The 24,287-nt window shown below is 49.9% G+C and overlaps 1 protein-coding gene across 2 annotated transcripts in view; it reads right to left on the bottom strand.

Annotated features, from left to right (window-relative positions):
- Window positions 1-24,287, bottom strand: part of Ago2 (argonaute RISC catalytic component 2) — a 78,301-nt gene that overhangs the window by 33,390 nt on the left and 20,624 nt on the right. For both annotated transcript variants that reach the window (XM_051159561.1, XM_051159560.1), the window contains exon 2: window positions 5,044-5,239. In XM_051159561.1, coding sequence (XP_051015518.1) covers window positions 5,044-5,120 — 77 coding nt within the window. In that variant the 5' untranslated portion in view covers window positions 5,121-5,239. The remainder of the gene's footprint in view (window positions 1-5,043; window positions 5,240-24,287) is intronic.

Raw genomic sequence — 24,287 nt, 5'->3', positions numbered from 1 at the left:
CTAAAGCAGACTGTGCCATATGAGAGGCTGACGCCAGGGCCAGGAGGAAAGGGGCATGGATGAGCCGGTATACATTTCCTCTGCAGTAACTATATATTGTGTAAGTCTAGCCATGCCCTCAACAAACATGGGGCTGGGTTTATGAACTGAGCTTGAGGGGCATATGGCACTGCTGGGGGGTGGGGTACAAAGGACTCACCACTGTGTCATAGCACTAACAGTGACACATCTCTGGCCATCAAAGCCTCCATATTAGGCCCATCTTGGCTTCGCAGTCTGCTGTGCATGGAACAATGGGAAAGAGAAGAGACAAAGACAGGGTAGGGTTGGAGCAGCAAGGCAGACTAATGGAGGGGTGGCCAGGAAATCAGCACTCAGCTGCCGTCCTGCCAAGCCCATTTTGCTAAACTGACCTGCTGGGGTGGAAGTGGGGTCCCAGGGGACACAGTATCACCACGCAAGCACAGGTAAATGTGGGCCTGCTTCAAGAGGGGAGATCCCACAATCAGGTACAACACTATTTCCAACACTACAGCACTTTGACCATAATATTCTTGAAACTGGACCAATTTAAGGTCAATCACAATTAACATCGAAATGAAGAACATTAAAGGTTTGCATATCTAACCAGCCAGAAGCTCTCACAATAATTTACACGCCTAGCAGGCTGGCCCCTGCCTCAGTCTGCAGCGCCCAGCCCCTCAGTTGCTGAGAGACCAAGCTGACGCAGTTTCTAACCATAGCAACCTCAGCTTCTTACAGACATGACGCTGACAGGAAAAGAGCAGCCGAGTCTGTAAGACATCACATGACCATTGCCAGCCACGTGCCAGGGCCTGATGCGAGCCTGAGTCATGCCTCCTTTCAGAAAGGGTTTACTGCAGCTGTGGACCGCATGACAGGAGCCTGATGGGAACCACAGAGCCCAGATGACAAAAGTGCCTTTGCCCACCCTCATTCCAGTCCAGAGGGGGTGCTACAACACTGAGACCAACAGGTTCCTGTTCCAAGAAGCTAGCGAGCAAACTGACGCAGCCATTTATCAATCTTCATTGAGACAAAATAAAAGCCCTGGGAAGACCACAGCTGACAGCTGGGCAGCCCTGCCAGGCCCGTTACAGGAGCCCATTTAAAGGGTCTAGTCTGATGCTTATCGCGTTATAGGCACACTGTTCCTCCAGAAGCTGCTACTGAACCCACAAGGGGCAGGCTCTTTCTTCCTCAGGTACCAGCACCCCAGGGGGACAATCTGAAATACAGATTAAGGCTCTCCCACAATATACTTGGCTTTGGATTTAGTCTCTTGCCTTAAAATGTGCAGAGAAAACAGGAGGCAGCTGTTTGGGGATTTGGGTTACCAGGATGGGACTGCCAGCTTCACAGTCACTGGGGTATCCTGGCCCTGGAGCAGTTTCCAAGTCAGAGCTAAGCAGTTAGGCAGAGCCCAGGGCTGCAGAGGTGGAGATTTCTAGGACAAGAAAGATGGTAACTAGATTGATTTCCTCAACACACTGCACATGACATTCCATAGATGAGCCAAGATTAAGTGTCAGTATGTGATTGAACCACAAAGGCGGCACACAACCTAAGGGAGATCCTGTGCTGTGACAAATCTCACAGAAAGCTAACTCAGTGAGTGAGCAGGAGGGGCTGGCCACATACACAAATGCAACGTTTATTGATGGTTACGACAAACCGAAAGTAATCTTCAAGGGGTCTAGGAGAGGGCCCAGTCAGTGTAGGGCCTGCCATGGCATCAGGGCCCAAGTTTTGATCATTGTGCTGGAAAGACAAAGCCAGCTGGACGCTGGGAGCTTACAGGCCAGCAGTCTGCTCTAATCAGGGAGCTTCAGAACCATGAGACAGACCCTGACATAGAAAACAAGGGCAACACATGACCTCTGGCTGCCACATGCATATTCACTAGTGAATGCATGCACGAGGTTTGAGGAAAAGCAATAAAAGTATCCCAATTGGAGCAGGGCATGGTAGTATGTGCCTTTAATCGCAGCACTTGGGAGGCAGAGGCAAGCAGACCTCTGTGAGTTCAAGACCAGACTGGTCTACAAAGAAGTCCAGGACAGCCAGGGCTACACAGAGAATCCATGTCTCCAAAAACAAAACAAAACAAAACAAAACAAAAAATAATTTTAAAAGGGAGTATTTTGCTTTTTAGATCACAGCTGGCCAACGTGTAGATCAGCAATGCTGATGAAGGGGAGAAAGAGGCTTCAAGAAACCAAGGCCAATATTGATTGCCCCACACGTCTTAACAGGACAACACCCAAGTTTAAGAAACATGAAACTCTCCCCGCCCCCAAAGAACTATGAGTTCCAAAAGATTCCCACATGGGCATACTGTAGTCATATAATGGAAAGGCAACATTAAAAATAAGAAGAGAGGCAGTTAGTCTGCAGTTAAGAAAACTGGCTGCTCTTGTAGAGGACCTTGATTCAATTCCCAACACCCACATGGCAATTCACAACTGTGTGTAACTCCAGTCCCTTACACTTTGCTCTTACAGTGTACAACACTTTGCAACTTTCTGAATTATATGCTACACGACCCTGACACAGTAATCTAATGAGAGGACAATTTCAGATTCGTATCCCACAGATACAAATGCAAACCAGTTCCATATAGAAAGAATACGTCATGAGTCTCAGAGACACAAGGCTCCTTTTTAAAAACACATGTGTTAGCATGAAAAAAAATGACAAGATATGACCAACAACCAATTCAGCAGTGACAGAATTTAGCTGACTGTTGGCACTAGTCTCATCTGTGTGTAATCCTTTATCTAGGTTCACATCCTAAAGAGAAACTGACTTTTTCTCACTTAAAATCAGTAACAGGACAGGGTGGTCCCTGCTCAACATCCAGTTGGGTTTCCTCCACACTGCATGAATGAAAGTAAAGAGATAAGATGTAGTGTAAACTAGAAAGCAGCCAAACCTTCCTTATTAAAAACCATGTTAAGGGTGGGACTGGCTCGGTGGCTCGGTGACTAGGAGCACTGGCTGCTCTTCCAGAGGACAAGGCTTTGTTCCCAGAGCCAACATGGTGGCTCCCGAGTCTCTGTAACTCAGTCCCAGAGGCTCTTACTCCTTCTGGTCTCCGTGGGCACTGCATACACATGGTACATACACATACACATGGGCAAACACTTGCACACGTAAAAACTGTTAAATAAATTAACAAATTCACATACAATTCACCCTTACAAGTGTACAATTCAATGGTTTAGTGAGTTGAATGTGGACACCATCCCATCAGTCTAAGTCTGATACATGTCCATTGCCCCACAGATAAACCTCTCTACTCCCTGGCTATCACTCATCTGTGTCTGGAAAATGACATTTTAAGATACTAGTTACAAAAGCAAAGAACATAACATTTAGATTCAAAACTATAATAACCTAAAAATTCCAAGAGCCCCATTTCATTCTCTTGGTTTTTTTGTTTGTTGTTTAAAGCAAAGAGCTAGAACCCAGAGAAGTCAGCAGTGTGAGACTCCCACCTAGAGTGAAGGCTGAGTACTGGCCTAGTGTGTGCACTGCCCTGGGTTCAATCCCAGCACCATAAACAAGACAAGCCCATGAATTATTGGCCTAAAAAGAGACCAAAGCAGGTACTGGAACAGCCACATGCACAGCTGACTGACCCTCACTTTCAAAGGCGCTGTGATAAACAGAACAGAACAGAAACGCCTCTACAATACCTCACCTCACGCTGCACACAAAACACTGCCTAGGGTGGAGCACAGATCTGAACACAGTAGCCCAAACTGTAATTCTTCCAAAGAAAACAGGATCTTTATGACCTCTGTTCATACAAACTTCACAGGGCAAACACCTGTCATTTCTAACAACCATAGACTGGTTTACTCATTAAAAGGTACTATTAAAAAACAAAACAAAACACTAATACAAAAAGAAAGCACATTTCAGACTGGAGGAGATTACTCCCGACAGAGATTCAGGTCGCGCAGAAGCAAAGGACACCTTATGAGTCAAAACAACAGGGCAGAGGCAGCAACACTCCCCACAAGGAAAGGAAAGGAAAGGTGCTCACCAGCTGTTACCAGGGGCTGAGGAGTGAAGCCACAGGTGCAGCCAGGACATCCAGAAGAGCAGCAGAAATAAATAAATGGCTCAAATGCTGACAGGGTGTGGATAAACCAGCCCGCTTTACCCACTTTGTTGATGGAGACAGAACACTGCACCTGCCTGGGACTGTGGGCAGACACCCAGTCACCCAGGAGTGGGACATAATCGCCACTCCTCACTTTGGTGATTAAGAGGAAGGAAAGCCTGTATCCATTCAAAAAAGGAAGAAGGAAGGAAAGAAGAGGGTTTTCTTTCATGGAGCTCATTCCTAACAGCCCAAGTGTTACCAGAAAGAAGAAAGGGTAAATTAGCAAACACTCGAGGAGAGCTAGGAGGTGGCTTGCTGGATTAAAATGTCTGCCACGGAAATATGAGGACTAGTTCAGATCACTGGAACCCATGTAAATGCCAGCGAGGCGTGGGGGCCTCCGGTGGAGGAGGGGAGCTCCATCCAAGCTACACTACTAGCTTAACAGCTCTACATTTAAATGAGCCCTTACTGCCGTGAGTAAGGTAGACAGTGATGAAGGAAGATGCCAACATCAACCTCAGGCCTCCACATACACACGTGTACACACGGAAAAGTACCTGCCCACACACGTGCACACAATTCAATACAATACTCTGTAACACTGAGAGTAGCTACTACAATATATAGAACAACACGGTGAGTTTCAGCAAAAGACGCTGGTGGGCCAAGGAAGTGAGTCCGCACGGCTTCTGCTGGCCAGGCATACTAGAAGCTGACAAAAGCTGCAGCTATGTGACTTAAGGTCAGGCTAACTGGAAGAAGGTGGTGGATATCGCACAGCTGTTAAAACTCTGCAGCAGGACATTTACATGTGGGGGCTTCGTTTTTTTCTCAGATTACATTTAAAAACACATCCTAACAACTTCATGGGAAAGAGTCAGCAGACACGCTCGGCTGGGTACCTGTTCACTCTGCGAGGGCATTTCTCTGGTTTAATGTCCAGTTCATAGTGATAGATGTCAATTTTGGGGATGTCCATTTCAAAGAAGTTGGCCTGCAGTTTGATTGTTCTCCCGGAGGTGCCGAAGTCCGGCCGAGGTGGAGGCTTGAAGGCATATCCTTGGATGGGTGACGCTGCCGGAGCAGGAGACGCGAGAACTGGAAAACAGTGGGCAGACAGCAGACTTAGACTGGTCCCTCAGAATCATGGTGCACCCCAACTTTCCCATGCCCTTTGGATCTTGAGGCCCATACCTCTCCATGGGCTCCGTTCTTGTTTTTCCCTCTGTTCATACACTCCTACCACCTCATGACATCCCTGTGTAGACACACCTCACCACAGGACCCCCTACCTACCAGGGGCAGGGGACATAGCAATGTGCTTGCCTCTGGCAGCCTGCGCGACAGCAACTGTGTCAAACCCTTCTTTTCACCCCCACCCCCGACCCCCATCCTCTTCTTGTTCTCCCAGATCACAAAGCCAGGCTTCCTCTGCTGGGGACTTCCATGTCTCACGCAGGCTCAGAGAGTTTGCACTGTGGCAACAGCTAGACGTTCTCCTCCAAGCTCCCATTCCAACAGTGTGACTGAGTCCTCCCCCCTCCCTCAGGAGGCTGCACCGCGGCCCACCTCCCCTCCCCTGCTCTTCTCCCTTGGCTACCACCCCTCTGTGTGCGTTCCCCAGCAGGGATCCCACCTGATCATGCACAGCCCCAGCACAAGAACTCACGTCGGCTTTTTGGGGTCCCATCCCAGTTTCTGGGCACCTGACCTTACTGTCAATGTCGTACGCATCCTTCCTCTCCATTCACACAGCTCTGTGGTGCTCTAGCATCTGCCCACATGCTCAAGAACTCGGCCATTCACACTTCAGCTTTACCCAGTCGTCTCTAACCAGTGTCGCCATCCAGCCAAAGTCAGGCTTCATCGCCTGTGAGGAAGTCACCTCCCACCCTCCCTCCTCTACTTCCATTTCCCTTTATTCTCATCCCAGGGTCAGTCTGTCAGGCTGTACAGCCATCCCAAAGTCTGAGAGGGTGCAACAGAAGCCCAGACCCTGGGCTCCCCACCACTGCTCAAGGACACTGGGGCTCAGACAAGGACTGGAATAGTTCAAGTCTCTAGGAAGCACCCTTGGCAACCGTCAGAGTCCTGGGTCCGGCAAGTCCGGCTTTCATGATCCCAATGGCCCCACACACACGTGCATGAGCATTGCCCCCTCCCCGCCCCCACCCCCAGCAGCATTCACAGAACCTGTGCAATTTTTGAGAGAGGTCTTGCTGTGTGGTCCTCACTAGACAGAACAGGCTGGGGCAACTTGCAGCTGTTCTCCCATCTCTGTCTCCTGAGTGCATGCACCAGATACAAGCATGTACTGTGACACCGCTAACAACTTTGTTTGTAGCCATGGGAAAAGTGTTACATCAATTCCAATGCCAGTAGAGGACAAATCACAAATTGTATTCAGGAGAAATACAACTGTGTGTTTGATTCAAGACCACTTTTACTTTTCATTCAAATGTCCTGTTTCAAAAGACAAGCCGCCTGCATTTTTAAAACTCCATAATCCCTGTTAATACTCACTGGGAATAAATACTCCACCAAAAACAGATCGACAGCTGTCCCAGGAGTTCAGGGCTTGCTAAGGGGCCCCTGAGCTGAGCAGTCAGATCTCACCTCTACACTAATGTGACTTCAGAGATGACATAATTGATGGCTTTGAAAACAGGTACCTCTCTACCAGCCCCTCTTATCGCCCTAACATGGGGGCAGGCTGAAGACCAGGGGCATAAGAAAACTTTCCTCAAGCAGGTTTCACCTTTCTAGATGAACTTCACTCAGCAGGAGTAAGTCAGTTTATTTTCATTAGCTCAGCAGGACACTTGCCATCCTTCCCTCCACAGACCTTGCAGGGGACACAGGTGAGCTCAACAAAGCTGTCCTCTTCCCTGCAGACCGAACTGAAGACCAGTCAGCAGACCTGTGGTCCCTGCTTTCAGGCGGTCTCCACTGGTTCAAGGAGAGGAAGCTTAAAATACAGGATCAGTTAAACCAGCCAGGAAGCTGGACACACTCATGCATATGTGCCAATAATCACTCCTGGTTGGGCAGTCCCCAGTTTACAAAGGAAATCTAAGGAGCACTCCTAGGGAGCAAAGAGCCCAGGATCCTCCCTCCAGTCACAGCTGAGTCCTCCTCATCAACCTGGCCAAAGCATATTTACAGAGGTCCACTTCTCAGGTCACCTGAAAGCTCATCCCTACGCAGCAGCCATGGGAACTGAGGAGAATCATCAACCAGCTGGCGATGCAGGCAGAATTAATAAGGGGAATGGGCCTGGAGTACGATCTCAAGATGACTGCTGGGAAGAATGAAAATACAGCCAGTTCGTAGAAAACCATGTAGAATAAATAATCACATTTGGATCATGCATGTTCTCCGGCCTAGACCTCTTCCCAAGTACTGTAATCCCTGCTCTAAGACACCAGAGGCCTATTTTTATCCCTTCCAGGGAGCCCCAAGTACACACTGCCAAACAAGCAGGAGTTTCAGACCCAAAGCCCTGGAGAGGAGCTCGCTCCGCATGAGCACAGAGCTCCAAGAGAAAGGAGCAGATCAGAGGAGCATCTAAGCTTGTGAGGTGTAGGCTCTGGACCTGACAGGTAATGTACCAAGATGGAAGAGGCAAACACGAGGCACACCCACACACACCCTCATACTCCTCCAGTCTGACACTGATGCTACCTAGATAAATACATGAGGGAAAGCACCAAAGACTCCCTGGTGTGTTGGCCATGGCCTCTTTATCCCCCAAGCATCTCCACAAGCCTGCTGTCCCCTCCGCCAACCCCAGGCAACACCCAGACACACTACTCTGGCAACCAGTCTCCTAGGCTTGTTCTGAATGTTTCCAGTTCTGTCTTGTCAGGAAATCCCTGGGACCAGGAAGGCAAACCCCATCTTTCACCTAGAAGTTCACAGACCCTCAGAACTGAAAAGGACGTAGGTGGCCGGGGAGGGTTGGTGCCACCTTCAAGTTAGATATTGCTCACTGGAGAGGGTTCCCTGGCAGGGAGACTCCCAGGGCCCAATCCCAGCATGGTGCCAGGAACAGCGCAGGCGCCCAGTGTTTGCTGACTTGCTGATCACTTAGCACATTTGTTTTAGAGCTCCATTTTTAGAGCTCCATCACAAACAGCGAAAGGGAAACACAGAGAATGAGTAATCGACTTCCTGTATGAGCAACTGGGTCCAGGAGACCAAGAGATTTGGTGTTTATGACAGATGCCAGAAAAGGCGCCTGTGAACAAGCCTGCCGCAGTGCAGGATGGCCTCGAAGTCCAGGGCATCAGAGATTCCCCATTAGCAAGGCACTGGAAGGCAGAGGATGCTGAGTCCTACCCCTCCCACTCCTTCCAGCCGCACCCTCAGTGCGTGGTCGCACATATGCACAGCCTCCCTTTAAAGGACGACGCTGCACTCCGGAAACACTTGCTTCCACGCTTGGTTCAAGCACAAGCACCAACCCCAAACAAAGGAGTGTGAAATAGTGGGGAAGAGTAAGTCCTGGGAGCAACCGACAGGACACCTGCATGAGGCCTGGAATGCCTTGAATCCCCAGCACACATCTGGTCCAAGCCACCACATCAGTGCTAGAAAGGCCTCAGCCTCCCACATCATGACTGACTAGCAAAAAAAACTGAGCAGGGTGGGGGTGGGGGATGGGTAGGCACACACCAAGTTCCCAGGGGCGTGCAGCAGGTAGGTGGTGGCAGCCTAATGGGCCTACTTCATTGATGTTTCTATCTGCCCTCAGGCACCTACGGCAAGGTCCTAAAGAAACCCTGTGGCTCAATCCTGCCGGCCCAGGTCCCACGACACTGCCCACTCCTTGCAGTGGGACAAGCGCTGGATGGCGTTGAACATCATCTACAACCCAGACCAGGGCTGTGTAGTAAACATTTCCAGGGAGAACTTGCTTCCTGAGGGCTGTGGGGCCGCCCTGAATAGAAGGCCCAGCCCACTCCTCCAGGGCAGGCAGTCAGGAAGGGGGTGGTAGACAGACTGTCCCTGCCCAGGGAGCCCAGCGGCAGGATGGTGACCCATGCTTGGCCAAAAACCACTACCAAGGAAGGTCATGGTGTCTTCTGGAAAAACTTATGCTCTCTCCTCCTCTTATAGGCCCAGGAACAGTGGGACCTGGATGTTCTGCACCCTGCTTTTCACTTGGCCCCTCTGCGCAGGCCCTCACTCTTGAGTGTTCTCAGGCAAGACTGTGTGTGTATCTATTTGTGTGTCTGTGTGTGTGCATGTGCCTGTGTGTGTGTGTGTCGGGGAAGCACTGAGTAAGGGGCCTACTCCTCTACTCACGGAGGAGATGGAACAGTCATTATTGTCATACACTTTAGTCTCTTCAACCTTTATAACAAAAAATTACAGAAGACAGAGAAAGGTAGAAAAGTAAAATGTCAGAGAATGTCACCACTCAAGACAATCCCTGTAAGACAAGCCTTCTAAGTATACATGCCCCAGCTAGACTTGACATGATTTTTCCACCCTCTTCCTTCCTTTAACCATGCCCACAGTCTCCAAACCACCTCAGTGCTTTCCAAACTCCCTCTGGACCACAGAGAGACTAGGCGGACGCCCCTGAGAGAATACACCTGTCCCTCCATCCTGGAACAGAAGCTAGGACCCACACAGTGCGGGGCTTGGAAAGCAGGGTCCCTCAGTGCTGACCTGCCCCTCCAGACACCCATGCCCTTCTCCTCAGGCTGTGGCCTCTAGTCTACAGCTTCTCAGATCTGAGACAGTCATCTCAGGAACATCACAGCTTGGAAGTCTACCCAGGCCATCCCTGCAGATGACATCTTCTGGTACCTAGAATGCCACAGACAAAACACTTGATAGGACCCAGAGGTTATGTGCATTGTGGGTCCCCTCAAGGCCACCCTCACCCCAGCATGTCACTTTCTACATTGCAAACTGCACATACAATTCTGAGACTCCTTTCTTTTGTTTTAGATGGTCTCAAGTAGCCCTGAATGGCCTCAAACCTGCTATGTTGAATTCCTGATCTCCCTGCCCCCACCTTTCCAGTGCCAGTATTGCAGATGTGCACCGCCACATTTATACAGTGCTAGGTGGTTAATCCCAGGACCTTTCACATGCCTACTGGGTCTACCAACTGAGTTATATTACAGCCCAGCATTCTGACCATCTCTCCCTTAGGATGAAGGCTACACCCAAAACCTGGCACCTCAGGTCATTTCAGGAAGGCTTAGCCCTGTCTGTCCCAGAACCTCTCCATACAGCCCCAGGTGGCCCGAGGCCAGCCCCCCTTACTAGCACTGTGGTGAGCTTCCTGCCACACGTGGGGCTTTTCAGTTACATGTGAAGAAGTCCTTCTTTTGTATTACATATTAGATTTGGTATTTTGATGGCTTTAGTTCAGTGTGACTAATTTGATCTATCAACTGATATATTTTCTTTCATCCATGAAAACCATTATTCTAGAAAAAATTCCCACACAAACGTCACCAGGCTGACAAGGGAACTCGTGACCTGATGAAAGTGTGAGAACCAGCTTCCCAGGGTCTCGGGGGCCAGTGTGGCCTCATCTCTAAAGGCAGAAGCTGATGCCTGGCTCCTAAAAACATCAAACTTGCCCTCAGACTGGCTACGGGGGATAGGCAGGTCAATCATTCCTCTCTAGGGGCCGTTCAGGGACTGCAGCGCCTGCCCTCCTGAGGTAGGAACGGCAGCAAGGTCAGACCAGCACCCTGCAGACATGGTAGAGCCTCTGCCGTCTCCATGGCTGCAACAATGTGCGTCAGTTCATCATTTACCGCTGCCATGGCAACCAGCCTCTGCTGCGGCTGCTCATCATGCAGGCTGCTGGTGCGGGCAGTCTCAAGTTTGAGTTAGGAGGCTGCTGTCCTGAGGCCTGACGATGGCGCCTGCACATGTCATCCCAGCATGTCCACACAGGGCTATCATGTAGCCCTGGGGTGTGACCTGACATTAGGCATTGCAGCGCAGAAGGATTACAAGATGTCCCCATATACAAGTACCACGGACCACATGGAAACCATTCTGGGAAATGTGCAAGCAGATAGGTGTGACTGTCCATGGAGATTTTCTGTAGAACAGGGGCACATTCTCACAAAACCAGGATGCAGGACACTGAGACAGGAAGATCATGAGTTAGATAGAGGCCAGCCTGTGCTACAGAGGAAGACTCAACAAATAACTAGGAGAAAGAAAAAGAAAAAAAAAAAAAAAAAAACCTCACAAATGAACAACTATTCAAGGACCCAAGCAATGGCTCGATGGCTCAATGGCTAAGAGCATTAGCTGATCCTGATCTTCCAGAGGACCCAGGTTCAAGTCCCAGCACCAACATGGGGCATCTCACAAACATCTGCAATTCCAATTACAGGGGATCTGACGTTCTTTTCTGGCCTCCAGGGGCACTTGCACACACCCACAGGTATGAATAAAAATATGCCTTTTAACCAACATACAACCTGCTCAGCTATGCAGAAGATAACTCCTGCAAGCCCACCCCCACATCAGGCTTTCATTAAGTGCCTACTGTGTAGCTAGTACACATCTTGCCGCTACTGTGCCAGCTGAAGACCATGTCCTTGACCACAGGTGTCATGTGACAAATCACATGGAGCAGGAAGTCACCTTGGAAACTAGAAAAAGAACATTCCCCACCCCTTGCTTAAGCAGCCCAGAGACATAAGGGTCTCCCACACCAGGTCTGAGGGACTCAGTGGGAGGGGGAGAAAAGGGAACCACAATAGGACAGTAACTACCCTCCCCAGAGGCTGCTTCCTGTCACCACCCACCTGACAAAAGCATTCCTGCCATGACATCTAAGTATGAGTTATATGACCTTTAAACAGAACAAAGGTTTCATGACTTCACTCCTGGGTGACTTAAGTGTTCCTTACAAGGGGAAGTGGGGGTGGGGGTTACTGCCAGTAAAGCACTTGCCATAAGAGCATGGGGACCTGAACTCAGAGCCCAGCACCCATTTACAAAGCCACTTGAAGGGCCAAGAGACAGGTCTCTGGAGCTAGTCAGCCAGTCTAGCCAACTGGTAAGCTCCAGGTTTAGAGAGAAGCACTGTTTATATAATATATATATATGGATATATATATCTCTACTCTGATCTACCCAATGGACAGGACATTCTCCACAGTTATGTGGAGAGCGGGGACTGACTCTGACATGAACTCTGGTGCCCCATATTTGACCATGTCCTCTTGGTGGGGAGGCCTGGTGGCACTCAAAGAAAGAATAAGCAGGCTACCAAGACAGACTTGTTGCCTATGACCATATAGTGGAAGAGGAGGTCCCCCTCCGTCATAGACCTAGGGGAGGGAAATAGGGTGAAAGCGGGAGGGAAGGAGGAACGGGAGGATACAAGTGATGGGATGACAATTGAGTTGTAATCTGAATAAATTAATAAAAAAAAAGAAAAAATATATATGTGCGCCTATATGTGCCTATATATATATATACACACACATGCGTGCACGTGCATGTGCACACACACACAGCAGAAAACAATTGAGAGAGACATCTGATGTCAACCTCTGGTGTCAACATGTATACATACACACATACACATGTGTATACACGCGCACACGCATGCTCTCTCCTTATGAAAATCTCAGCCGGGTGTGGTGGCACACACCTTTAATCCCAGCACTTGGGAGGCAGAAGTAGGCAGCCACAAAGCTAGTCCAGGACAGCCAGGGCTGTTACACAGAGAAACCCTGTCTGGGGGAGAGGGGGAAGGAAAGAAAGAGAGAGGGGGGAGGGGGGGAAGAAGGAAAGAGAAAGAAAAGAAAATCTCAACTACACACAGTAGCTTAAACCAATGACAAGCCAGCTGTGTTGGTTACAGCCTATATTCCAGCACTAGGAAAGCTGAAGCAAATGTGCTACACTGTTTCATTCTAGGTTAAGAGTAAGTCTGTCTCAAACAAACAAAAACAAAAGGCCTAGTTCTGAAGACAAGCAACCCCAGGGCTCTCCCTCCAGGACTCAGCCGGAGGCATCCACTGAGGGAGATGGGAACATTTCAAGCCCTGTCTCTCAAAGCAAGTGCTGTTGAAGGCACATACCTCTTTGTCTAGTACTCTGTGCTCATGTGAACGCTGGCCAGATATTATGAATGAGAAGAATGTGACACAAACAGCCAGAGAATCTGAGTACCCATGCCACACCCTGGGCCATACCATGCCGGACACCAGCCCCTCTCTGCCATAGTCAGCTCCCCAGGGTTGGGTGCCCCGTCAGGCTTCTTGGCTAGACAATGGTTAGACAAGGTTGTCCAGGCCAGAGCTGGGCAGTGCAGGCCCCTGAACAGAGTGGAACCAACAGCCTGCAGGAGTACAGACTGGCCATGGGTTCTGCTAAACAGGTGCTTTTTGAAGACTCGGGATACACAGTTGACAATCCTGCCATCATGCATACAGCCACATGCCACCCACGCTGACAGGGCTGCATTAAACACAGTCACAGTCTTTTTGGACAAGCAAGGGCTGCCTGGAGTGTGTCCCAAGACCGGAGTCAAGGCCATCTGCTCCTTAGCTGGAAAGAGAACGCGAGTACCTTGCACTATCAGCACAACCAGTGAAGAACTGTCAGGCAAGACTCTGGTAACAAGTAACCAACCACTGACAAAACAAACTGCAAGGCCAGCCCTGCTCCAGAGTAGGCTTTCAACACAGGAACACACGCTCACGTCTGCCTCGCATCTGGCTCAAAGAGTCGCGGCCAAGTACAGCTTGGACGGGTACTGTGCTTGTGGTCAGATACCTCCCACCTCAGTTCTGACTCCCACAGCTTGGCAAACTCCTCTGTAAGCTGAGCAAGCATGCAAGGATATGAGGAGGGGAGAGAGAAAAGCCAGAGCAGGAAGGGAGGGGACCTCTGGCCTTCCATGTCCCGGCTCCCAGACCTAAGATGTGGCTGAGGCAGTCCTGACCCTAGCTTGGGCACTGACCCACAGTTCCTGGTGTGCCTTAGAATGGGACGGTTTCATCTCCTAAGTTGTTTGGGGCCATGGCGGAATTCAAATGTTCCAGAGCACACAAGTCTTGGAGACACATAACCAGGAATTCTGGCTATTACCTAACGTCCCGACCAATCTCCTGTCCCACCACCAGGTCCTTCAGTGAGGCCCTTTCTCCTGTGTAGTGTCTTCAGAGGATACCCCTCTGCCACAAGAGTAAACAAAGGCAGGGACCCTTCTCTAACCTGTCACCTCTGAAAGCCATGATGCTGCCTGGGAGTCTTCCTTCTGGGACTCCTCTATCGTCAGCATAGTTACTTTGGGTGAGACAGGAAGTGAGGCCCTGGGGGGTGAACGCAAAGGGGAACTGACACTCCCCGGGGTGAAGGTGCTTGGTAAGGAAGGCCGAGGGCTTCTCAGAGGAGCCATTACTACAACGGCTCATGTGGCACTTTTGGTTTAATGAGTATTCTGCTAAATATATTTTGACCTTATTTCAGCAAGTGATATTATGTGCTATGTGAGTGCAGGATGCACACAGCAGCTTAAGGTTGGCTATGACAGTAACACTCCACACATAGCTCTAACCACCCACTTTCCTCTCAAACTGAAACAGGTGATTTACGGTGAGTTTTTTAATTTGTGTGTGTGTGTGTGTTTCAGTATGAAATTCTAACCATTAACCTCTTTGAGAAATAGCCCCCAGGGGCTGGAGAGATGGCTCAGTGGTTAAGAGCACGGCCTGCTCTTCCAAAGGACCCAGGTTCAATTCCCAGCACCCACATGGCAGCTCACAACTGTCTGTAACTCCAAGATCTGACCCTCTCATACTAAGGCACATAAAAATTAAAATTAAATAAAAAAAAATTTTAAAAAGAGAGAAATAGCCCCCAAATCCACCTCAAAAATGGTTTTTGTGAAGTAAACCCTGAACTGTTCCCTCAAAAGTTAGAAGGGCACCCTCATGTCCAGCAACTCTTCCCCCCTGCGGTATTTAAAATACCACACTAAACACAAGGAGCTGTTCAAAAGCTAGCTATGAAGCCAGATCCCCAAGGCTACACGCACCCAGTCACTACAACTGCCACAAGGTGGCCCAGCTGCTCTGAGCACCTGTTAAACACTGTCCCAGTGAGCCTTGGGGTAAGTTGAGGAAGCTGAACAGAACACCTTACTTACTCTGGCTTTCCCTGGGTCCTTGAGTCAACATACTTTATGGTCCTAGCATCTGCCTCTTGCTAGACTAAGCATCGTGGCTGACCGTGGATGCCAACTGTGGGCTGGCTGAATAAATGAAAGCATAGATCTATCAATGGCATATCCGTAAAGTCACTTTTATTGATTTATAATTCAATGTTTCCTTTCTTAGGGAGAAGCCCAAGCCCCCTTGGGGGCTGGATCTTGAACATGGTCTTCTCAGGTAAGGCAGGAGTACCAGCCATGGAGCACCAGGTTCAAGGCTTCAGAGTGTCTACACCTGCTCATCAAATTCACTTCAAATCTTCGGGCTTATTGGCATGGGGAGAAGTGCTAAGGTCCTCGGGCAAGGTGGCAGGCCCACTCCTGGTAGCAGCCCACAGACCAGGGATCCTGCTGTCCACCTTCCCCTGGACCAACCACGCTCATTATCAGTCACCTCCTCAGGAGAACCTAGGGGGCTCCTTCAGAATATAAGGAAAGAATACATTTCCCCTTGAAAACTTTTTCCACCCAAGACAAAAGGTGAAAAAGACTAAATTCCTCAAACTTGTGATTGGGAAGCAGAGGCAAACAGAGGTCCGTGAGTTCAAGGTCTGGTCCAGAGGGAGAGCCAGAACAGCAGGGCCACACAGAGAAATCCTGTCTCAAAAACCAAAAGCCTCAACTCCTTTTGTTCCCATGTGTGTTCAGCAACAGGGAAAGCACCCACGCTCTTTACCTTCCCGTTGTTGATGTGTCCCAGATGCTGAGCTTACTCTCCAGTCGCACACACACCTTCTGTGCCCCTGCCCGAGGGGCCCCAGGGCTGGCCACACACGGTAGACAGAAAGCACTCCTGCTTTACAGAAGTGTCCAGACGTAGTCTGATGTGTCCAGACAGTAGTTAACAGTGAGACTAGAGTGTACCTCCCTAGTTACATGGCCTTGTACCCTTCAGAGCAAGCAGGTGTGTCTGGAACTTTGTGGGAGAGAACAAAATGAGTGAGCTGTTTCCTCAGCACGTCACCCAGGTAGCCTTGGCAAACAGGGCAGCTCCAGAGACACAGCATGCACCGGCTCCCAGAAATTCACACTTACAAAGAGACAGGCAAAAATCAGTGTGCATATCCCCGCAGGTAGTCGACGAAACCCAGCTGGTTCCTTCTGGCTCTTCAGTCCAGAAAGAACAGGGTGGGCACGACTGAGTATCGAGGCAGGGAAACATATGTACCATACAATAAGCCCCACCCTTCAGACAAACAGCTACAGACAACTAGTGACACCACCTGGGTCAGGGATATTAGCCTCTCCCTGGAATGAAACCCTTTACTGTTTGTCCAATCCAGACTGGTCAGCCTTGAAACCAGATATACACCACCAAAACATATACATGAATATATGTAACAACAAAATAAAAAGAGGCTAATAATCAGCCTGAAGGTAGCTCAGAGGGGCTGGGGGGGGGGGGGGGCGGAGAACCAAGAGGAGGGAGTAACATAATTCCATTTCAATTAAGAACATTATTATTTTTTAAAAGATCAATTTATTATGTATGTATACAGTGCTCTGCCTATGTGTACACCTGCAAGCCAGAAGAGGGCATCAGATCACATTATAGATGGTTGTGAGCCACCATGTAGTTGTTGGGAATTGAACTCAGGACCTTTGGAAGAGCAGACAGTGCTCTTAACCTCTGAGCCATCTCCAGCCCCAATTAAGAACATTTTCAGCTGAGCAGTGGTGGTGCATGCCTTTAATCCCAGCATTCGGGAGGCCGAGGCAGGTGGACCTCAGAGTTTGAGGCCAGCCTGGTCTACAAAGAGAGTTCCAGGATAGTGAGGGCTACACAGAGAAACCCTGTTTTGAAATACGAAAGAAAGAAAGACCAAAACAAAACAAAAACAAAAACTACCCACAAAGTACTTTCAAGTGCCCAGGACCACGGGGCACTGTGAACTATCGCAGCCTTCACAGTCATGAAAGAGAATGGGTCGGCAGACAATGCCCTATGCAAAGAACCATTCTTATCCTTGGTAACTGACATTTAAAAAAATGACCCGACACGACAGCTGTAATTACAAAGGGCAGCTCAGGCTGGGTGTAGGGTGCATACTTATAACCCCAGCACCTGGGAAGCGGAGGCAGGAAGATCAAGGTCACACTTGGCTACCTAGCAAGACTTGTTCTCAACAAACCATGAAAAGAAAACAAAAAATGGCCACAAAGGCAAATGCGAGCGACCCAAGGCAGTCAAAGCTGCTGAGAGCAGCCACTGCTCCCTTCACAAAAAGAGACCTAAAATATGTCCATTTTGAGGTCCACGGTAGGTCCGTTGCAATCTGCATGTTCCCAAGTTGGGACACAGCTAATGTCCTTCATAGTTACACAGCCCTGGGGAGATCTCGGTGTGTTCCAGTCCCTGAGACCCCGTCCAGCTAGGGGCCCTGCTCTTCCACCCAAATCCAGCAATCGCGCCATTCAAAGTAAGCCCAAGTCCCTGATCTGGGGGCTTGTATCGTGGTTAGGGGGTTAACAATGGATCTGCACCTACAGCTTTGGTGTTATCCATGCAGCCCCACCCACTGCCGGCTGCTTGGCCAGGGGTCTACTTTTCACCTGAGCTCCTCCATCTGGCATGTACAGAGACTCCTTGTCAAACTTTGTCCTACACGCACGATGCTCAATCACTCTGAGGAGGAAAGGAGAGCACCTCTCCGTTTTGACACACTTCTCGTTAGAAACCCGAAGGGGCTGCCTCCACTGCTGGCAGCCCAGCGCTGCTCAGGTTTGCTGAATTGCAGAGTCCACGGGGCAATAGCAGTGTGATCTTGTTTTCAGTGGCTCACCTATCCTGCTAAGGAGAGTGCTACTTTGTGAACTTTCACCTGAGGAGAGTACTGTCCAGCCACCTTTTACTTGTGCTCTATCTGCACATGTGCCAGCATCAGGAGCGACCAATAATGGCTGTTTACCAGGGCCTGTCACCACTTGTTTCCTAGCCTGAGCCGAGGAGGGAGACAGGGACCTCAAACCTGAATCTCTAACAGCCATGAATAAATAAATCATCCCTCAGATCCACTAACTGGCTTGCTTAAGTCTGCTTTGTCCTTATGGTCTGTGAGACCAGGTACGTTTTAAGAGAAAAAGAATCAGGGGTGCCGGGTGTGGTGGTGCCCGCCTTTAATCCCAGGACTCAGCACTCAAGGGGCAGAGACAGGCGATCACTGTGAGTTCGAGGCCAGCTTGGTAAACAAGGCGAGTCCAGGACCGCCAAGGCTACACAGAGAAAAAAACCTGTCTCGGAAAAACAAAGCATCAGGGGAAGTGTTACACCAGGAATGGCCAGGTGTGAGGCTGGAGCTGCACTGTGCCAGAGTACCTAAGCAGTATGTGGGAGGCCCAGAAGGAAGAGAAAGCAAAGGTGGCCCCTCCCCCACGTTACAGCTCCACCCCATGGGACTGCGACCAAGTCTTGGCCCTCTGCCTGTCTTGGAAAGAATGAATGTCATATTTTCCGTTGAGGCAGCAGAACCTATGAACATCTTCTACTAACCTACTCCACACAGGTCCCTACTCAAGCCAAGATATCACCTGCCACCCAGGAGAGCTGGCAAACAGCCCTTCTGTCGGGGACTCTTGGCAGACAGCAGGGCCAGCCAGTGCCCAGGCTGCAGGGCTCACGCTGTCCTCTGGTCACTTGTCCACCTCAGAGCTCATCATTCTGCATAATCTAACACAGAAAGGAGAGGTGGAGAGGGGTGGGACCTGGCAGCCGGAAGTGGGCAAGTGACCCCCAAAGCAATAAGACACTGACAATGACATCTCAAACCCCCACTTACTTTGATGGGAGGAGGGTTGAACCAGGACAGAAAATCCTGGCCAGCTGATGGGGCCACTGCAGGATCTACCACAGATAAAGGTGCACCAGGAGCCAGGGCCTGGGCTCGTCTGCCTCCCTGCCTCCCCAGGACACCTCAGAGAAAGGCCCTGCTGAAGCTGGCCTGCTTGCTGTCCTGTCTTCCATCTGGTTTTACCAGACTTAACTCATACCTCCTTGTTTCGTGCCAGGCCAGATATATAGTAAAGGTCCTGGTTAGAACAGTGGTGGGTCCACAGAGCCACACTACTCAACTGCTGAGACCTCACAGCTGCTGATCTCCAGTATACTCCTTGCATCCCTCTGTGCCCTGAGGCACTGACCTCCTGAGCGCACCTGTACCACATGGAACAACCTCTTATGGGTAACTGAGGCAGCTGCCATCTTAAAGGCCTCTGGTACCCAGAATTTCTGCATGCCATACCCACTCCCGACATGGTGACCGTCATGTGTGACCAACAGCAGGCTCCCATGACCTGGGTCCTCCTGTGCAACCTCTTCTGCCCTGCTCAACTTGAGAAGTGGTCCATACACTCCTCCCAGTCCATACTTCTTGCACCCACATCAGTGAATACGCCTGTCTGCCTTCTCATTACACCCTGAGCCCAGCTAAGCAGGATGGTTTCTCAGCTTGCTGCCACCTGAGGCTGCCATAAGCATGCTCACATCATGCAGAAGGCAGACTTAGTAAGAACCTGCTCAGGGGGAGCTATCTGTTGGCATCCACAATAGTGTCTTGCAAGGCCAAGCCACTGCCTAAAAGACAAATCCACTAATGGCCACCATGATCTGGGTGCACTGACCTTGCACTCAACATGGATGGGGGCCTCCTGTCTCCTAATCCGCTCCTGCCCTCCCAGCCCCTGACGCAAGCAGTGCAGCTCTTCAGTGGAAGCCTCAGGACAGCCATGGCATCTGGCACAGCCAGGACCCATTCCAGGCACTTGTCTCCTTTGGCTTCTCCTACCTCTATCCTCACAATCCAGAATCTGCAGGGCTAGGCCCCACCAGGCAGCTCTGCCTCCATATCGCTGAGACCTTGTCCAGCCACATGCTTTCCCACGCTCCACAGACTCTGATCACCCTCGGCCCAAGTCCCTCAAATCTCTCAGCGGCCTGCTCTGTGCTCCCACTGGGGTGCCCGGCCAAACCCTGAGTGGCATCTACACTGGCTAGCTCCAAGTCCTACCATCCACTCCCCAAACAGGCAGGGTGTCGTGACTACTCTAAGTCTGTGTCACTGAGTCACCAAGACCCCATGATAAACTCCTCACCCACTCTATGTGTCATGGGGCCACTACTAGGGCCAAAATATAGGCACCATCATTGGCTCTTCCATTTTGTCTTCCACACTTAAAATGTCAAACTGAGTCTACAGTGCTGAATGTATTCAAATTCCTCTTAGTGATTAGGGTCTAGGTGGGCAGACGGCCAGCTGTGGAGAGCAACAGCATGGACACACTCACACCCCTTTTCTCTCCAGGCTTGGGGTGCTGCAGTTGAGTCTGTGGGCAGCTGCATGGAGCAGAGCACCTGAGCCTGTACCTTCAGCCCAAGGCTGGGTGTGTGGCTCCGTCAGTAGAGTGCTTGCCTAACATGCACAAAGCCCTGGGTTCAACCCTCAGTACCAAAAGAAAACAAGAGCAACGCTGCACAAAGCATGGGCTGCCACACCATTTCAGCTGGGTTGTGTCACAGTGGCTGCATCCCCTCTCACCTGTGCCCCCACTTCTAGAACACAGCAGAGCCCCAGCAGGACTGTCCAGGGTCCTGTGAGCCAGGGTGGATGCTACAGCACTTGGCAAGTGCTGTGTTAGGAGCTCTTCGACTACAACTCTCACGTTTGTCTTAAACCACAGTAGACAGAAACACCATCTTCACACTTGTAAGTTGGAGTACACGCAGAACACTGAGATGTTTACACCCAGAAGAGTGAGACACACATCCACGATATTCCTTTCAGACAACATTCAGAATGTTCTTCCTACCAAAAATAAATAACAAAAATTGAAAATCATACCAACCAGCCAGGTGCAGTGGCGCACACCTGCAATCCCATCACCTAAGGAGACAAGGGAAGGTGGAGCTCTGTGGGTTCCAGGCCAACCTGGTGCTTTGTCCTGAGGAGTGAAAGTTCCCTCACAGGCACCTCCCACCTTCAAAACACACACACACAAGCCGGGCGTGGTGGCGCACGCCTTTAATCCCAGCACTCAGGAGGCAGAGGCAGGCGGATTGCTGTGAGTTCGAGGCCAGCCTGGTCTACAAAGCGAGTCCAGGACAGCCAAAGCTAACACAGAGAGACCCTGTCTTGAAAAACCAAAAAAAAAAAAAAAAAAAAACCCCAAAAAAACACACACACACACACACACACACACACCTGTACTATAGCTCCATGGACTTCACTTTAATTCCCCAGGTTGGACCTAATACAACCCCCAGAGGAGCTTCTTAAAAGCAAATTTAACAAGTGACAGAAAACAGAAAACGTCCCCAATTTGTCCCACCAGCTACTTAAAATGGCACTTCTAAACACTGGCATCCTATAGAGGGGAAAATTTTTTTTCCTAGTCAGAATAATTAATTAGGGAGTAAATTGTTGGAATCAAGCAGATACAATCCACAGGATGGTTTGGCTTCTTTAATTGATTCCTTTCTGAGGACAGACGGCTTGCAATTTAAAATACATTAAAACTGTTCCCTCGTTCTCTGGAATACTAAAAAAACAACAGTCCTAATTGCAGGTGGCTTTGGTTCTGGACTGTGCCAGAAACAGGGCCTGACTGCTGTCTTTTAGAGGACCCTGTTATGGAGTTTCCCGATAGGCTCTAGCATGGACACATCTTTTTTAATAAATTTATTCTCACAATTTCATACATGAGTACCATATTTAAATCATTTCTATCACACCCTCTTCCCACTCCAACTCCTAAAATTCACTTCTTCAACTCATTCACTCTCCTCTCTCTCTCTCTCTCTCTCTCTCTCTCTCTCTCTCTCTCTCTCTCTCTCTCACACACACACACACACACCCTGCTGAGCCCATTTACTATTGCTTGCACATATGTGTGTTTAGGCCTGACCACCTAGGTTTAGATACTCTATGGGGGACTTGTCTCTGAAAACTGACTCCCTTTCTCAGCCATCATGAGTGGCCTGTAGTTCCTCAGCACCTCGAGGTGGGCCTCGTGAGCTCTCCAGGTGCACACTGTGATGGCGTCTATCTCACACCAGCCTGTGGCAGGTAGGCTCTCCACCCTCAGCCAGCCAAGAGTAATGACTGGGACACTGCTGCTGTCCCAAAGTCACAGAGGAGCCAGTCGGCTACAAGCACACCTCACAGTGAAAAGCCTGATACCTTCCATGCCAGAGATGGGCTGTTTGGAGGCAGAGTGATGGAGTGGCCTCCTTACCATTATTCATAGAAATTTATCACCTTAGCCACATCCAGATACTGTGTGTGCATCACTTACCTCCTTAATTCCAGACACTTTCATCACCCCCAAAAGATACCATGAACCCACTGGGTACTCTCTTGTATTCCTTTGTAATCCTATCCCTCTACACCTGTCCCCATGGCTCTGCCTGGCCTTGCCACTTTCAGTAAGGGGAACCACATGGACAAGCCATTTCCTAGCCTCTTCACTCTGCACTTGAGAAGTACACCCATACTGTCTATGTTGGAGCTTCAGGGCCCTGGACATCACCCCTTCCAAACTAAGGTGACTTCCCTTAGCCGATGGGAGGTGCACAGGGCTGTCACTCCACATCCCTTAGGGACTAGTGATAGAAAGCACTTGCTTGATTCAGGCACTGTCCTAGAACCCTATCTTCAAGGAAGGCGAGTACTGACTCCACTGGTGAGGCTGAGCCACCTGAGGGCGGGGGTGGGGTGGGGGGAGAGCGCACAAGCCAGGAGTGGTGGCGCACACCCTAATCTCAGCACTCGAGAGGCAGAGGTAGGTGAGTTTGGGGCCAGCCCCATCTATAAAGTGAGTCCAGGACAGAATAGGCTACACAGAAAAACACTGTCTCAAAAGCAAAAAACAAAATAAAACACCTTACAAACTAAAGAGAGGTAGAAGTGGGACAGAGAGGCTCATAACTGCACCCCCAACGTCAATCCCAGTGGCCTTTGAGCTGCCTCATGGAGAGCAAGGCGAGATGAAGACCACGCAGAGTGGGCAGTGGGAAGAGGGACGGTTAATCTTCACTGTCATTGTGCCTAGATTTGGAATCACCTAGGAGACACATCTCTGGATGCATCTGAGGACGCGCAGAGAGGAAGTACTAAGGAAGAGAGACCATGTCGAACCCAGGTGACACTATCCCATAGGCCAGCATCCCAGAATGAATACAAAGTGTCTCCCTGCTTTCTGACTGCAGGTGTGAGGTGAGCAGCTGTGCAGGCTCCTGGCACCATGCCTCACCTGGATGAAATATACTCTCAAATCACAAGCCAAAATAAATCTAAGCTACTGTTATCTAGTTATTTCATCACAGCCAAAAGGAAACTACCCAACACAGGGCACTCTGCACTACCCACAAAACACTTGACTCACTCTGATCACCAGCAGCAAGGGAAGGGTCATCTCTAGAGTATCCCACCAGGAAGTGAGTGTGAGCTGAGATAGCCATCTGTACCACCTGCTAAAGTTAAAATGGAGGCTTTCCTCATGAAGCCATGGCTCTTAGCAGCTTCTCTGCAGTTCGCCAAGCTGCCTGAGGTCCACAGGAAGTCAACAGACAAGGGCAGATGTGTTCACAATTCTCTGTCACAAACGGGGCAGAGATCGGCAGCCCTGGAGTGTGGGGGCATATCTCCTCTTACTTGGAGGCAGAGTGGGGAGCAGGAGACCCGAACATAGAGTGATGGTCCTTGGCAGGCCCTCCACACACTCAGCCTGTGCAGCAGAAGAGACTTCAAATCAGGAAACAGCTTAACTACAGGACACAGTTCTAGAACACTTTGGGATCTCTGTCTCTCTGTCTCTCTGTCTCTCTGTCTCTCTGTCTCTCTCTCTCTCTCTCTCTCACACACACACACACACACACACACACACACACACACACACACACACCATTCTGGAGAGGGTAACACCTAAACTTAA

The sequence above is a fragment of the Acomys russatus genome, chromosome 17 (genome assembly GCF_903995435.1).
Source record: "Acomys russatus chromosome 17, mAcoRus1.1, whole genome shotgun sequence".
NCBI lineage: Eukaryota > Metazoa > Chordata > Mammalia > Rodentia > Muridae > Acomys > Acomys russatus.
Note: the sequence above shows the minus strand (reverse complement) of the source record. Positions and strands in the feature narration are given on the sequence as shown.